Genomic DNA, 15,006 nt, shown 5'->3' on the forward strand with positions numbered 1-15,006 from the left:
GAGATTTACTCAAGAAATTTAATGAGGTCATGACAAAATGGGTTTAAGACCTCAAGACCTTTACTCCTAGCTGGGATTTTGCACCAGAAATGAGATTCCTGCTCCTAACTGTGCCAAAATGCCCCTTCCACATACATCCTGACACTCAAGGAAGCAGATGCAATGGCTGTGAAACATGCTGTTTGAAGATGTTCCTCTAGGGAAAAAAAAAAAAGAAAAAAAACCCCTGTTTTGTGAGCTAATGAGCAGCCCTGGCAGCTGAAATGATCAGTGGCACATAATTTCATGTCAAGAGACATTTGCCTCCCGACAGCCCTATTAATGGAGTCCAACTGGGTGCTGATGTGGTTATCCTTTGCTGGTAGGTATGGAGATATCTTCCACAGGCAGACAGGCTGCAGGCTACTGATCCCTCCTTGCTGGGGCTCAGAGGCAGCCAGCTCTCCCAGAGATCCCTGCCACAGACAGCTCATCAGGGAAGTCAGGGTGTCGGAACTCAGCGCATCCCTCTGGGTGTCCAGAGTTGCTGAGAACCCCGCTGGGGGGCTCAGAGACCCTGGCACACAGCCCAGAGCACCTGGGGATTTGATTTTCACCCTTGGAGCAAGTTGCCAGCTTTGTATGAGGATGTGAAAGTCACACAGGTTTGAATAGTGTAATAACAAAATGATCACAGGGTGAAAATGTAGATTTTAGGATTTTTGATATGGCGGTTATGGGGACAAGATGGAGGAACTTGGGCATGTCTAGCCTTTCTTCTTCTTCTTCTTCTTCTTCTTCTTCTTCTTCTTCTTCTTCTTCTTCTTCTTCTTCTCCATTTTCTGCAGTGATGTTGGCACTTTGGGATTGGTTTAGAGTAGAAGTGCACTGTCTAACATAGGTGATAGATATTGGGAATTAAGAGTAAATATGTTATATGTAGTTTGTAGTATAAAAGGACAACACCACCTCGGGGGCGGTCAGAGTGCCTGTGGCTGCCCTGCAGAGCAGATCTCAGCTGGGCAGAAAGAAAATTTTATAGATAAGAATTAATAAACAACTTCAAGACTGAAAAGTGAAGAGTCCAGGCTCGTTCTTCAGTTGCTCAGGCCAAAGCAGAGACACCCTGCACATCTTGGGGCAGCAATTAACAACAGCAACCCAAGATCAGGGAATCCATGTGGAGGGGGAGCAGCTGTCCAAGTCCCTTCTGCTCCAGAGGGAAGGGTTAGCCCATGCCCTGAGCTGCTGAGGCCCCAGTGAGAGCATTCCTGGGAGCTGAGCAGGCAGATGCCACGGGAGATGGATTGGGTTTCCACGTGCTGCCCTGAGGATAACGATTTCCTGTGGGTTCTCACCATGTTAGAGAACACAGGTGCCATAAAACAAGATGAAAAAGGAGCTGTCCAGCAGTATAGGTGATGGTGTTTGCTCATGCAGAGCTGCACTGCCAGCTCTGACAGAACCCACAGGGTTTCCAGTCAGCAGAGACATCACAACAGCAGTAATGAATGTGCAAGGAGGCAGAGAGGCAGGCTGGCTTGTGTGTGACTGCAGCTCCTGAGCAGTCACTGGTGTGTGTCCCTCAGCCTTTTCCTAGCGGTTTCAGGGTCAGAGGATGGCAGGTTCTGTAAAAGCATGTGATAACAGACCCTTTCTCTTCCACCAGCTTTTGTTCTAAGGCCTGCCTTTCATGCTCTGAATTTCCAGCAGATCACCTCTGTTTCCAGCAGCTGTATTTGTTACCCTCCAACCTGATGTCCCCAGACACAGATGTCACCCATCAGGGATGCTCTAGGCTTTATTGTTCACAGTGACTCATGAAAGCCATTAGCTTTGAAAAGTAGCCCAGTAAATGTAAAAGGAAATCAGCAAAACAGCACATGACAAAGCAGTTGTGAGAAGTGATGTAAGCCTTTACTTGGTGCTACGTGGCATTGAATTAATTCACATCCACTTCATGGGCTCTGCTTTCACACCAGGTGATGTACAAAAATGAGTAAAGAATCTTTCAGTATTCCCCACTCTTCAAGAGAACACTGTGTCTGTCTATAACACAGTTTCCCCATGTACCATTCTGAATAAGAACACAGTGGTGACAGACAGATGGACAAGATGAACTTAAAAGTCCTTGCCATGTGCAGTGTCTATGATTTCATGAGTAATTTCAGTCAGAAAAAGAGGTAATGAAACATTTGAATGGGGCTAGAAAGACATGACATCATGGCTCTCTTTGCTCTCTTTAGAATTAGTAGTAAATTAAATTAACCTCAGCCATTTATCATTAACAAAAAACCCCTTTAATGTGCTTTCCAATAAATTCATGCCCCCTCTCTCTTAAATCAATTCACCAGAGAAAAGTGAGAGGCTTTCTCCTGCATATGCAAAGAAAAACAATGTGCTCCTTGAACCACTTATAGAACTTCCATCATGAAAAACAAATCACCAACAGCTCCACCACAGCTACATCCAAACACCAACTAAAATACTTAACTGCAGCCTTTAGCAGCAGTTTTTGTTCTGGCTGCTTAACCGAGCATCCTTTCCATCTGGGCTGGCAGAAATGCCCCAGTGAGATTCCCTGGGCACAGCTGTTTATGCCTTTCAGAGCATTGCTGTGTCTGGCTGGTTTTAAAGTTTTAAAGTCAGGATTTTCCTTGAGACATCCTAACTCACAGTGACACAGTTTTGCAGGATTCACCAAAGGGGCCTTGAGCTGATTAAAGGACTCCCTATGGTTTGGGAGGGTTACACAGACAAGGTTCAAGCCCCCTCCCTGCAGGTCTCTCCTTTTTCCACTTTTGATTTTTCTCCTCTCTTTTCTCCTAAAAGAGACTACATGATGCTGCTATGCATGTGGTGAAAAGAATAAATAGAAAGCCACCTTGCCAGAATTTACAAGTGGTGGTATTTCTATATTTTACCATTGATCCTCAGGCTGCAACTTGCTAGGAAGAACAATCTTACTTGACACAACTAGGATCACAATATTTGAAGCTTTGGAACAAGGTTGATTGAGGAAAAACTGCTCAAGTTTCAACAGAACAAAGTCAGATATGGTAAAAATAAGAGACAATGCCCTTGAGATTTAAATATGGATTTTGACTGAGGGGGGTACTGAATGTGCTGGGAAACAAGAAATTTGTGCTCTCAACTAGAGAGCACACTAAAAAGAGCCACTAAATGTCACAGAACAACATGGTCTGCACCACATTTAACAAAGTGAATCTTTCAAATATGTGTGGCATCCTGAGGACACATCAGGAAAGGCCCAGGTGATGCTCAGGTCACTCAAACTGAGGCTGGGTGAACACCTGAATCTTTAGCACAGATAATTTGGACAGTCTTGTGACCAGCACTTTGACAAGATCCCAAGAGGTCACAGAAGTTCCTGCTTTTCAATGGCTTCTGTGCAAAACAGGGCTTCTAATTAATTGCTTAATTAGTTGCAGCCTGTAGAAACCTGCTCAGAACAAAGCCATCTGTGCAACAAGGTCAAGGAATGAGGACACTTTTGGAACAATGACTGAGTGTGGTGTCTTGAATTAAATTCAGAAATGTCAGGCTGGGACAGTTACTATTTAAATTAGTACAAAGTCCCACGTGTCTCTGGAGCAAATCCCACTTCCAGGGTTCTCACACCTGGGAGGATTGGAATGTGCTCTCTGCCATTATCAGCCCAAGGACCACTGCCAGCTTCTGCAGCACGTCCTTGTCAGAGCAAAGGGAAATGCTGGGAGAAGCTACTTGGTCTGGATCTGTGGGAAATGAATTCTCCACAATTCCTTCTGCAGATTGCTCATCAGATGAATGAGCCACAAAAAGTCCAAATGCAAGCCAGACAAGACTCTCTGAACAGAACTGGGAAGAAAAATTGCCTTTCTTGCTCCCAACACCACATTTCTACCCCTCCTGGTGGAGACAGGAGTTGTAAGTAACGATCCCTCATGGTGATACACCTCATAATTCTGGGACAGACAGAAACACCCACTGCCCACCATTGGCAATGGGAATTCCAGGTGATGTCTGGTTGGAATTGCACTCTTCCTCCTGGATTTCATGATGGTAGCAGGATGAAGAATGGCGTCAAGCAGAGACTGCCAAGTCCATCTTTCCCAGAGGATGCTGTAAGACCTCTTCTTTTGCCCCTGGTCTTGCCCATCGTCTTGGAGGAAGCTGAGTCCTCCTGCAAACACGTGTGGGCTGGCAGGATCACCCTGACTCTTCCACACCACTCAGAAATAATGCAAGAAATGGCAACAATGCCACATGTGGAAATGTTATTGATAACTTCTTGTTCGTCACAACACATAATGAGTGTATTTAATACCAAATTGGCATGGGGGAAGGTTTTCCCAACATGAAAAAGCTGATTTATTTTTACCCCAAGCAGATAAAATTGCAAACTGGTTTTATTACCAAGAGTAACAATTTTATTGCCAATGTGACAAAAATGTCTTGATAGGTATATTTGAATGCTTTAGATGCAAACTGCACAGATGCAAGTCGATCCTATTCCATTTCTTTTTAGCTGGTTCTTGTAGCTCGTCCCAAAATAAATATATAAAAAACTTGATCTCTTTCTTACTGCTGGGAAGTCAGTCAATTCAATGAAGAATCACCATTGTCTGGGAGGCATCTTTGGGTGCCTAGCTCACTAGATTCAAATCTGCAGAGAGATACTCTGCAGCCTGTCTGAAAAAGATGTGTAGATTGAAATCAGAAGTGATCAATTTCCTCTGCTGTGCATTCAAACAAAGTAGTAATTCAGAAGCCCTCACCAAAAGAGATGCTCACAGATAGCAAGCTGTATATTCAAGATTAGAATATAGCCCTGAGTCTCTGGTACATGATGTTAATCTTTGATAAGAATATTAAAAAACTCTGTGTATGTTGCAGACTGATAAAATATTAACCTCAAGCCTCAAAAACACCCTCATTCATTTACTGCTGCCTACACTGAACTTCAAGTGAGAAGGGGCCTCCTTTCACTGGTCTTGTTTTTTAAAGGGTGCTGCCACAGCAAGAGATGAAAGAAAGGGCTGTTCTATAAACAGCACCCAAAGAACTGCTCTAGATGAGGGTGCTACTCTCCTTGCCACAGTAAACTTCAAAGCAGATCATTCACCACCTTGCATGTGAAGACCTTCAGCACATCAGAAAGCATTTTGGCCTTCCTTGACAATGGAAACAGGCATTGGGATGGCCAGAAGGAAAGGACCATGTTCCATTCCCAGTCCTGCAAAAAGGTCTCTTCTTTTTTTTTTCTCAAGCCTCTTTCAGCAGGGCAGACAATGGGAGGTGCAAAATTATGTGCCCTGTTTCTGCCCTCAGACTGTGAACATGCTCCTTCTGTTTCCTCTCCTGAAATATAATTCTTCCTGGAAAATCTACCTTTGCAGACAGAAAAAAAATGGAAGTATTTAGCTGAGATAAGTGAGGATTACTAAGAAAAGCCCCAAGTCCATTTCCATAATCTTGCTAACAGCATCCCTGCTCTCTAAATTAAAAAAAAAAAATGCAAAACACTAAAACCCCACTGCCTAAGACTAAAAAGTTCCTTAAACTTAGTCAGAATTGACTAAAAGTCAGGGAGACTGAACCCCTGATCAGCTCCTGTGGGATATTTATTGCCCTACTGTTCTGATGACTCCACCAGTGAGACCTCTGAGTGAATTTGTGAATACTACAGGCACTTCCAGCTTAGTGGCAGCTGTGGACTGGAACAATCCTCACATTCTCATAAAACTGTGACATAACAAGTCAATTGCAAGGCAACAAAAAGTAACAGCAGGATGAAGAGGGTGCCCTGTTGGCATCAGGATATTTTATACCCTTGCAGTATGACTATATTGACAAGTCTCTGGGGCTGTATCTGGCTTAGCAAAATGTGTGAGGCATAAATAACTGGCAAAGAAAAATTCATGTACAATACTTGCTATCTTGCAGGATGCTCTTGAAAATAAAAAAAAAGATCCCTCATCTCCTCGAATGCTTCAAGTTGGTCTCTCTCCTATCTCAAAACTTCCTTGTAATTAAACACCTGCATAATGAATTAAACTCTCCAGGGAATGTTATTTGCCAGCTACTTTTTCAATTATTTAAAATTAGCTTAAGGGCTAAAGCAATCAGGTCACTCATTAATTTAATTCCTTTTTGTAGCCGTACTCCGTGACTTGGAAATGAAACTACAAGATCAAAAGGACAAAGAGGAATGAAGAGGAAATTATACAAGACACTTACAAAGTTCCCTGGCCCATGACCTCAGCCAGGATGCACAGTCTCTGCTGGTGCACAACACACTCTAAATGGCCATTTTCTTGCACAGACAAACACTTCTCTGGAGACATCTTCCCAAAGGGAAAAGTTGGCAGGAGCAATGTCCCTGCACACACAAAGCACTGGCTGGCAGCCAGCTCCCACTTGGACAGATGAGAACTGGAGATGCTGGGAATTCATCAGCCCCACTTCAGAGCAGCTCTCTTTGTCTGCAGAACTGCCTGGGGGAAGGAAGAGGGAAAGAGATCCTCTTCTACCCAATCCAGGGTGAAGCTTTCCTCTCTTCTCCCAAAGGACCAGAAGTTGCAAAATTTTTGAATGCACTAAACCACACCACAAGCTTTTTGCAGAGGCAAAGGATGTCACCCAAATGCCCCATGTCACCAGGGGCCAGGGTCATCTATTTCTGAGCTGCTTTTCCAAGCACAGGAAAGCCAGCACTCTCTGATGGTGATGTGTACCTGGCTCCTTCAGCAGGCAGCTTCTCTCTGTGTTGTGGCTGGGAAGAGAAGCCTTGCTATTTTATTCCCCTCTGCCTGGCAGATCTGTCACAGATTTGTGATAGGAGTAAGGGGAGGAGTGTCACAGCAGCCAGCTGTGACCTTCTGCAAGAAGCCCATGGCCTGGTGGCCTCCCAGGGCCAGGGCTCTCATGTGAGTGCAGTGGCCACACCATCAGCACTGTGCCATCTCAGCAAGACAGCAGCACTGAGCTCCTCTAGGATAACTAGAGGAGTTCCTTTGCAGCTCCCTGTGAGGAGGAACTAATTTTAAACTATTTTCACTCATTCCTAGCACAAATGGATTTAATTGTTTTACACATCACCTTTTGCAGCAGAAAAACTGCAACAGTTCAGAAGGGTAAGAGGGCACCTGGGTGTGCCTGTACTCACATGCAGAGAGCTGGAGAAAGAACTCTTTGCTTTCTGAGTGAGCAGCAAAGAGAGCTCAAACCTTTGTGTGGCACTCAGCAGAGACTGGGCTGGGCAGCCCCAGAGTACACCCAGTGCCCTTTACCCAATCTCTGAGACTCAAAGCAACAGCCCTGCTTAAGCAAAAGAATTGTGAGACTTGGTATCTGGTCCAGGACAGCAAATCAAAGGCCTTTTATTTCCATTAAAGTTCATCATCTTCAGACAGCTCTTTTGTTCAAGCATTACTTGGACCAAGAAATAATGCAGTGTGGAAAAATCTCTTGAAAATGCAAAAGCCTCCTGCCTGCTTTGCTAGCATTGCCTCAGCAATGCTGACCAGCATATCCTGCAAGTATAGATCTTGGCCTGTCACTGCCAAGGAAACAAAAATACCACATTTTTTGTTCTTCTTTTGCCTTTTCTTCTTTGATATAAGAGGTTGCTGCATCCCCTGTACAAACACACACTCCTGGCTGTGTGACAAGCTCTTTATAATAGACCATATTCATTTTTTTTATGGAGTAAAGTGGGACAGATAAGAAACAAAGCAGGGTGGATGGATAAGAGCAGGGCATCACCAGCTAGGCTGGTGGAGTGTGGCACATCATTTTGCTGTTCTGTCTCATTGTTTTCCCTGTTGATACAGGGACTATGAGCCACCTTTCTAAGGAACAAACAGCAGATAGCACCTGGCTGTTATTTCTCTGTCTTCTTCTTTTGAAGTTGGATGTCAAAACCTTATGCCAGGAAAGCAAAGACCATGAAATCCATGTGTGCTGAGCACTGAAACTCTGGAAAAAGCCAGAATTCATATTATTTTCTACCTTCCGGTGGAAACATGAACATTCTTTCCTTCTCCCCAGTGACTACTGAAATATGTCAAAATACAGATATATTCCTAAAGCCCCTGTCTCTGAAGAGTGGATGAAAAGTAACCAAATATTTCAGAAGTTATCACGAAGAAAGACAAGCTACTTTTTTTTTTCTGCTCACATAGGCTTTGTTTCTGTGTGAAAACTGTAGAAAATCCTTTACCCAGTGAGACAAGGAGAGCAAATAATTACAAAGCTTTGCATCCCTGCATGCCCCTGCCAGGGAGGTAATTACAGCAGGGAACCAGAGCAGCAGACAGGCAGGGATTGCTCCCCTGTGCTCCCAGGGCACTCTGCTGCCAGGGAGGAGGGAGGGAGGGTGTGGAGGATATTTGAGAACCTAAATACGTGGAAAAGTGTGCAGAGGGGTTTTATCCAGGTGTGTGTCCAGATCAGAGTTGGGTGGAGGTGTTGTGCACGCTCTTGTTTCTGCCTGCAAGGGAGCAGGCACAAAGTGAAGCTCATTCACAGCATCAAAGGCTCAGCTCTCTCATAATGAATCTCTGTTTACAGTAGGGAGGGAAATGTGTGACATGGTATTGCTCTCGTTCCTAAAAATAAAAGCAGGGAGAAAAAGAGGATTCATGCAAAAAAGACCTTTCAAGATTGTTACCACCACCCCCCAGCCCAAGCAGAAAGCCTGACAGCCCCTGAGAAATCATCTGACAAGTTCAATGGTAAACTTGACATGACAAAAAAGATATATTTTTAAAGTTCTTTCTTTGATTTATGAGGCTTCACACTTGCCTACAATCTACAAAGCTAAAAATATCTTTGGAAATAAAAACTGAGGAACCCTCAAGACTCCAGAGGTTGGTGATTTATGAAAAAATAAACATAATGAGGTGGGTTTTTGATCACACACTGCTTGTGGGGAAGAAGTTCTGGTGAAAGACATAATTTACTTTCCTCTTTCCAAAGGTTTCCTTGCAAAATACAGAAAAACTCCTTTGATTGAGCTCTTCAACTGTTGACTAATGAGACAATCCAAACAATGGCAAGCCTAAACGCTCACAACCCTCATTGTGGAGAAACAGATGTGAGAGAAGACAGGACACCTGCCTGAGAGTGGAGCTGAGAGGAGCACAGGACTGGGCAGCTACAGGAGGTGGGGCAAGACTCTTGTGGGAAGGAAAACACAAATAAAACCAGAAGGAAATAACTGAATAAGTGGGCAGCACAGTGATGGCCTCAAAGCTCTGTGTGTTTCTGAGGGAAGATGAAAAGCAGCAAGTCTCAGCTTTGCTTGGGATCAGATCACCAGGTGACATCCTGCTTGGAAAACTGGATATCCCAACGGGAAAAGAAAAACATGTTGAGCTTTCATAACTTGCATTTCTGAATCCACGGCTCCTCCCTGCTGGCTCACCTGTGGATGCACATCTTCATTGCCACCACAGAGGCAGACCCTGCACGGCTGTACCCCTCAATTCAGAGGCTGTGCAAGAAGCCCCAGGTCAGCAGCACACTGGCAAGAGCCTTGGTGGAGACAGCAAGTCCCACACAGAGAGCAGAAACATCACCTGCAGGAGCAACCTGGCTCTCATGGAGCACAAATACCCCCAAAATTCAATCATTCTGTTGGTGAGGAGCACCTCTGCTGTCTTAGAGCGTCCAACCTTGTGTCATTGTTTCGCAGTGTGACACAGGTGTAAACATCATAAATGTGCTGGCAGGTGATGCAGGAATAAACAGAGCACCTATGCCTGTGGAATGAGCTGTACTGCAGATGCACCTGCTGCAAACAGAGGCTTCATCTCCAAATGACCAGATTTTTAAAACAAAATTCACTGCCAGTGCTGTATACTGCATCAAAAAAGCCATCCCCCATCTCTGAGTTTCCTACGTGCTATGATTTATTCCCAGATGGCCTTTTTGCTACAACTGCTCAGGAAACTTTGGGAAACACAAAATTTTCAGGAGCTCAAGCAACTGCAGAAAAAGAGGTTTGATCATGAGTAGCAAGAGTTGATCTTTAGCTATATCTCTGGCTTTTGACAAAGAAGGGGGAAAGCTGGACTCTTCTTTTGAATTAATAAGTTATATCAAATGTTATGAAGGAGTTTAAGTTGAATGAGCTATATAAACAGAAATCACATATATGGTTTGTGTGTCCAAGTATGAGTTGATATCACTGTCAATATCAGCTTAGCAAGGTGCAGGGTTTTGGTGATTTGTACCAACTATCTCAGCAAGCTCTCAGCCACAGGAGGTTTGTGCTTAATGTTGCTTTCAGTTTTCCCCCAGAAAATGCCAGTTTGTTGGATGTGGGGTTTTGCAAAAGAATCATTTTTTCCAGGTGTTTTCTCAGGGCTGTGATGGACCTGCTGAATGGGAAGGCAGGGAGAGAAAGGAGCACCCTGGGAGTGCTCCTTTCTCTCCTTGGGGAAAGGACAGAGAGATGTGATTTTGCTTGACTGGAACAAGCTGGATCATTTTTCTTCAAGAGATTTGAAAACTGAGTTAGGCAGCCACATTCAGCTATTCTTCATCATTACACTAAACCAAAAAACACACAAGTTTTAGTTTTCAAATGCCAAATCCTTCAGCATAGTACCAACATTTTTTCCTGTATTCATGCTTTTTCCACCTTCTGTATTCTCCCATGGAAGACAGAGGTTCCTATGGACTCATGCTGGCTCCTGGGATCCATTCACATCTGGATGCCCTGGTCTTTGCACACTGGTTCTCAGCACATTTAGCTCCTCAGCCATATTGCTTTTTAGTATTGATTGCATTGTAGGGGATTGTATTTATTGGATCATGCTGTGCTTTCTTTGCTCAGATAAAACTATCTCACAAACAATCAAAACTCAAACAATCAAATCTTGTCATTTTCCTCCACAGGATAAACACTAATTGTCTCATAGGCTTCCCAGAGCAAAGACAGACTGTTCATTTGAAGTAAAAAAAAAAAAAAAAAAAAAAAAAAACCAGTTCTCTATCTCTTTTTGAGGTTTTTTGTTTTGATTTTGAAGAGTAGGATTCTTCAGATCTGAAGAGCCTTCTCTGGTTTGACAAATCAGCAGGGCTGGTAGATGTTTAGTGCAGGCAGATTAGAAAGACAGCTGAGAGGGTGAATGTGAAGGGTGCTGTGGAGCAGAGACTGTAGTTTGCAACAGGCACTAGAGAGAAATATAATCAAATGTTTCCTCGCAGTCGCTGATGAGGCTGCCAGTGTGACTCCTTCCCTGTCACCTCACATTATCTGCCCTGCTGGGAAACTCAGTAATTACACTGCAGACACTCATGGAGACATACTTGTCGAAACAAATGATGGGCACGAGGTGATTGCCAGTTAAGAAATGTTAAGACTGCCTCGTGAAGAAAATAAACCAAAACACAGTCACTTCTTTGGTAAAAAAAAAGATATTTGCATACTAAAATTTGAAAGGAAGAACTGACTGAGCAATTTTTTTTCCATGGGAAAGGAAATGGTTTCTGGAAAGCAAATTCACATCTGCAAAACAGAAATTATTTTTATACCCCTGGAAGGATATTCTAGCTTATCAGCCTAGGACAAGTAGATCTGTTTTCCCAACAGGAAAGCCAAGTGTTTGAGCTATCAAAGGTGTTTTCTGTTCAAAAGCCAAGTCCACAGAGAATGCTTGGCTGGGCATGTAACCTGGCATGGACCTGACCAACTAAAAACTAAAATAATTTGTAGACACCTCCCTCAGCAAAGTTTCTCAAAAGGCAGCCACCACTACCACAGAGACACGTCCAGGTGAGGAAGATGCCACTGCTTGAACTGCCTTCCACTGCCCTGGAGAATGTCTGGCAGGAGATGTTTTAACTTTACCTCATGGGACAGGTAAAAGGCAGCAATTCCCAGTGGCCAGAAGCAGCAGAGCATGGAGAACACAGTGAGGCCAAGATGATCCCTTGGTGGCATCATCAGGAAGTTGTCTTCGCTCTCAGTGTCACTCGAGTAATCGCTCTGCAGCGGCAAAAGAGAGAAACACAGATGGGCTGGTTAATGACATTATTGCTCTTCCTCTGCCATCAGCCAATTCCCTCATCATTTGACCATTTCTCCTCCTCTTCCTCACCCACTGTGTCACAGATCCCATCACTGTTGCATGAGCTTGAAAGCAAAAACAGACAAATGTAAAGATATCACTGCAGGCAGCTGAAAAGGAAGCCCATTAAAGGAAGTGGCTCTCTAGTCAGATGAACCAGGGTGAATATTTCCTTTCAAAAATGAAGGAGGAGAGGGAGAGGGAGAAAATCCACAGTATTGCTGAAACCATCCCTTGAAATTGTGCACTCACCTGAACAGGTGAGATACAAAATCAAAAAATGCTTTTGATTTTTCAGGTTTTTGATTTTCACGTTTTTTGTGTGCTGGCATAGTATCTGTGGAGACTACCTTTCTGAAATTTCAAATTGCCTTTTCTTTCACATAAAGATGAAATGGGGAAAAGATTTCTCAGGCAACTTTGTCCCTGTTCTGAATCATGAAACCAGCTATGCTGCTTCCCAAAGGCCAAATTGACCCAACAATGAGTTACCAAGGGTGAGGTAATAATTCTAATCATAAAGTCCTGACCATGCAGACCAACTGTGAACCAGAAGGGTGAAAAAAAAGTTTAAAAATCCCAGAAAGAAATCCAACAGCAAAAGGTACCTCAACCCTTCCAGTTAAACACCCAGGAAGGTTTTCCCAAGCAAACCTTCCTTCCCAACATTCTCTCTTACAACAGGACACCTCATCCTGAGCTTACCAAGAAATCTTCTCCATTCAGGACCCCCCCTGACATTAGGATTATTGATAATTTGGCTACCTAGCTCTCTGTCTTCACTTATTCCCTAATCTGCAAGAGCTGCATCCGACACTGAAGAAGCTGGATATTAGTCTTGTTGAGAAGTCAGAATTATATTCGTCAGTTAGATATTATATTCGTCAGTTAGACTTCCCTTCCCTTCCCTTCCCTTCCCTTCCCTTCCCTTCCCTTCCCTTCCCTTCCCTTCCCTTCCCTTCCCTTCCCTTCCCTTCCCTTCCCTGGCACCATTTCCCAAGTTTGTTGGAGAAATCAGGCATTGGGAGGCAGAATGCCACAAAAAGCATCTACACAGGAAGGAAGAAAGAAGGGAAGCCAACTCCATTTGTAAGGTGCATTTAAGATGCAGTTTCATCACAGCCTGTAAGTGCCTGAGCAGATAATTTCTGATCAGAGGCAGCTCTTTCATTCTGTAGAAAAGCTGAAGTGACTGAAAGAAGAACAGAGGAAAGCAGACACAAGGTGCAGATTTTTTTAACAGAGATGATGATGAACCCTTTTCTGCAGTTGTAATGGATTTTCTATTAAAAAAAAAAAAAAAACCTTTTCTTAAATCAAGGCTGGTTACCCCTAAAAGCTATGAGCTTTACCTCAACTGAGACATTACAATTGCTCTGCAGACAGCCTGCCAAGCACACTGGAGATGTCAGACAACAGGATCTGCTCTGAACTAGAGCTGCCAGCAACCTCTGATGGATATTCAGGAAGCAGCCCTTTTACTCTTTTCCTTCAAAGCAACCAATTCAGCAACATGCACACACTGCATACAAAACTGATTCCCTGTGTGGCCCTGTGGGATCTGCCTTCAAATCCAGATGGTCCAGAGGTCTGGTTTGACAAAGACCAACACAACACTGCTCCAAGTTAATATGTGCTCTGTTTCCCTCCACACAATGCCTGCTCCAGTAATGTAGTTAAGCAGGATGGCCTGTTCTGACCAGCACTCTGCATCCTTCTGCTCTCCTGCAAGCGTTCTGAGCTCTCCTCCATGCAGCAGATGCTGAAGGCAGCAGCTGGATGGAGGCTCTTCTGTCAAAGGCTGTAGTTTATCATGCTCTGCCTCCACACACTCACTCATCCCTGAGCAGCAGGGGGATGATTATTTATTATCTTTATTTATTATTTACTATAGCAATTATCTTGCTGATAACTTCTTAAGAGGTGATGTCTCTAAAGTCTGCTATTTATTTAATTATGCCTATTTATTTCTCTATACAACTTTGAGTTTTGCAGTTGATTGCCTTTCAGTTTTAAAGGCATTTAAAGGAGCCACAATCCCCTAACCCTGACCTGCTGCAGCTCCTCTTGTTTCCCCATCTCCCAGTGTAAAAATTGCCCTGTCAGTCAGGCAGCCAGCCTTGCAGAATGGGCTCACAGAGGTCTCTCCTTGCTTGGAAAATTTTCCCATGTAACTTGGCAACACCAAAACTCAACGGGCAATACCCCCTGGCTGTAGTTGCCCAGGCCTATTCTTCCTCCTTGATCACTTTGATCACCTCCCTTGTGGTGTTTTCTGCACCCCCACAGCCAGGCTGCTCCTCAGGACCTGGCATCCAGCACATTGCCACTGGAAGGGGATCACTGCAGACAGCAATGAACAACCTGCACTAAAACAAGCTGGGGCAAGTGCTGTAACCCTTCATGATTGTCCCCGTTTTGCTTCTCAGCTGACACAGCAGTCCTCAAAGACGTGTGCCAAATATCCACCCTCTACAAATGTCAGCAAGCAGCTCATCCAGGGCTCCTGCCACTCACAGGCTGCCTCCCAGAGACATCTCTGCAGAGCTTCAGCCTGGAAACTCAGGGAAGTGATGATGGGAAAGGGAATTGCCACCATTAACAAGATTCATAGGAGGGCACTTGGACACTGCTGAAGGTGACTTCCCAGCCGTGCTCCCCTCATCTGGAGCTGGTTAATAGAGGTTAATATCCCTTGGCAGGGCTCAGTATCTCCAGACTTGAGTGGCTTCTCCTTCAAAGGAGAAAAATAAGTCAAATGCAAAGTGTAATCACTCTTGTAACCTGTTAACAATGGGCCTTTGAAGGAGCTCAGAGATATAAAGGGTGTCCTGTGGGTAGGATGAGTCAATGCTGTGACTGCATGCCTGAGTGCCACTACTCTTAGGAGCTCATGCCTGGGCACCACACCTCTGACAGCACACCTGTGCTCTTCTGAGCA

The 15,006-nt window shown here is 44.2% G+C and overlaps 1 protein-coding gene across 1 annotated transcript in view; it reads right to left on the reverse strand.

Annotated features, from left to right (window-relative positions):
- Positions 1–15,006, reverse strand: part of SYNDIG1 (synapse differentiation inducing 1) — a 53,119-nt gene that overhangs the window by 23,088 nt on the left and 15,025 nt on the right. The window contains exon 3 of the mRNA XM_054290304.1: positions 11,846–11,983. Within this exon, the coding sequence (XP_054146279.1) occupies positions 11,846–11,983 (138 nt within the window). The remainder of the gene's footprint in view (positions 1–11,845; positions 11,984–15,006) is intronic.

This window comes from Melozone crissalis, unplaced genomic scaffold (assembly GCF_028551555.1).
Source record: "Melozone crissalis strain CALT ecotype California unplaced genomic scaffold, PUWL_Pcris_2 ptg000081l_1, whole genome shotgun sequence".
Taxonomy (NCBI): domain Eukaryota; kingdom Metazoa; phylum Chordata; class Aves; order Passeriformes; family Passerellidae; genus Melozone; species Melozone crissalis.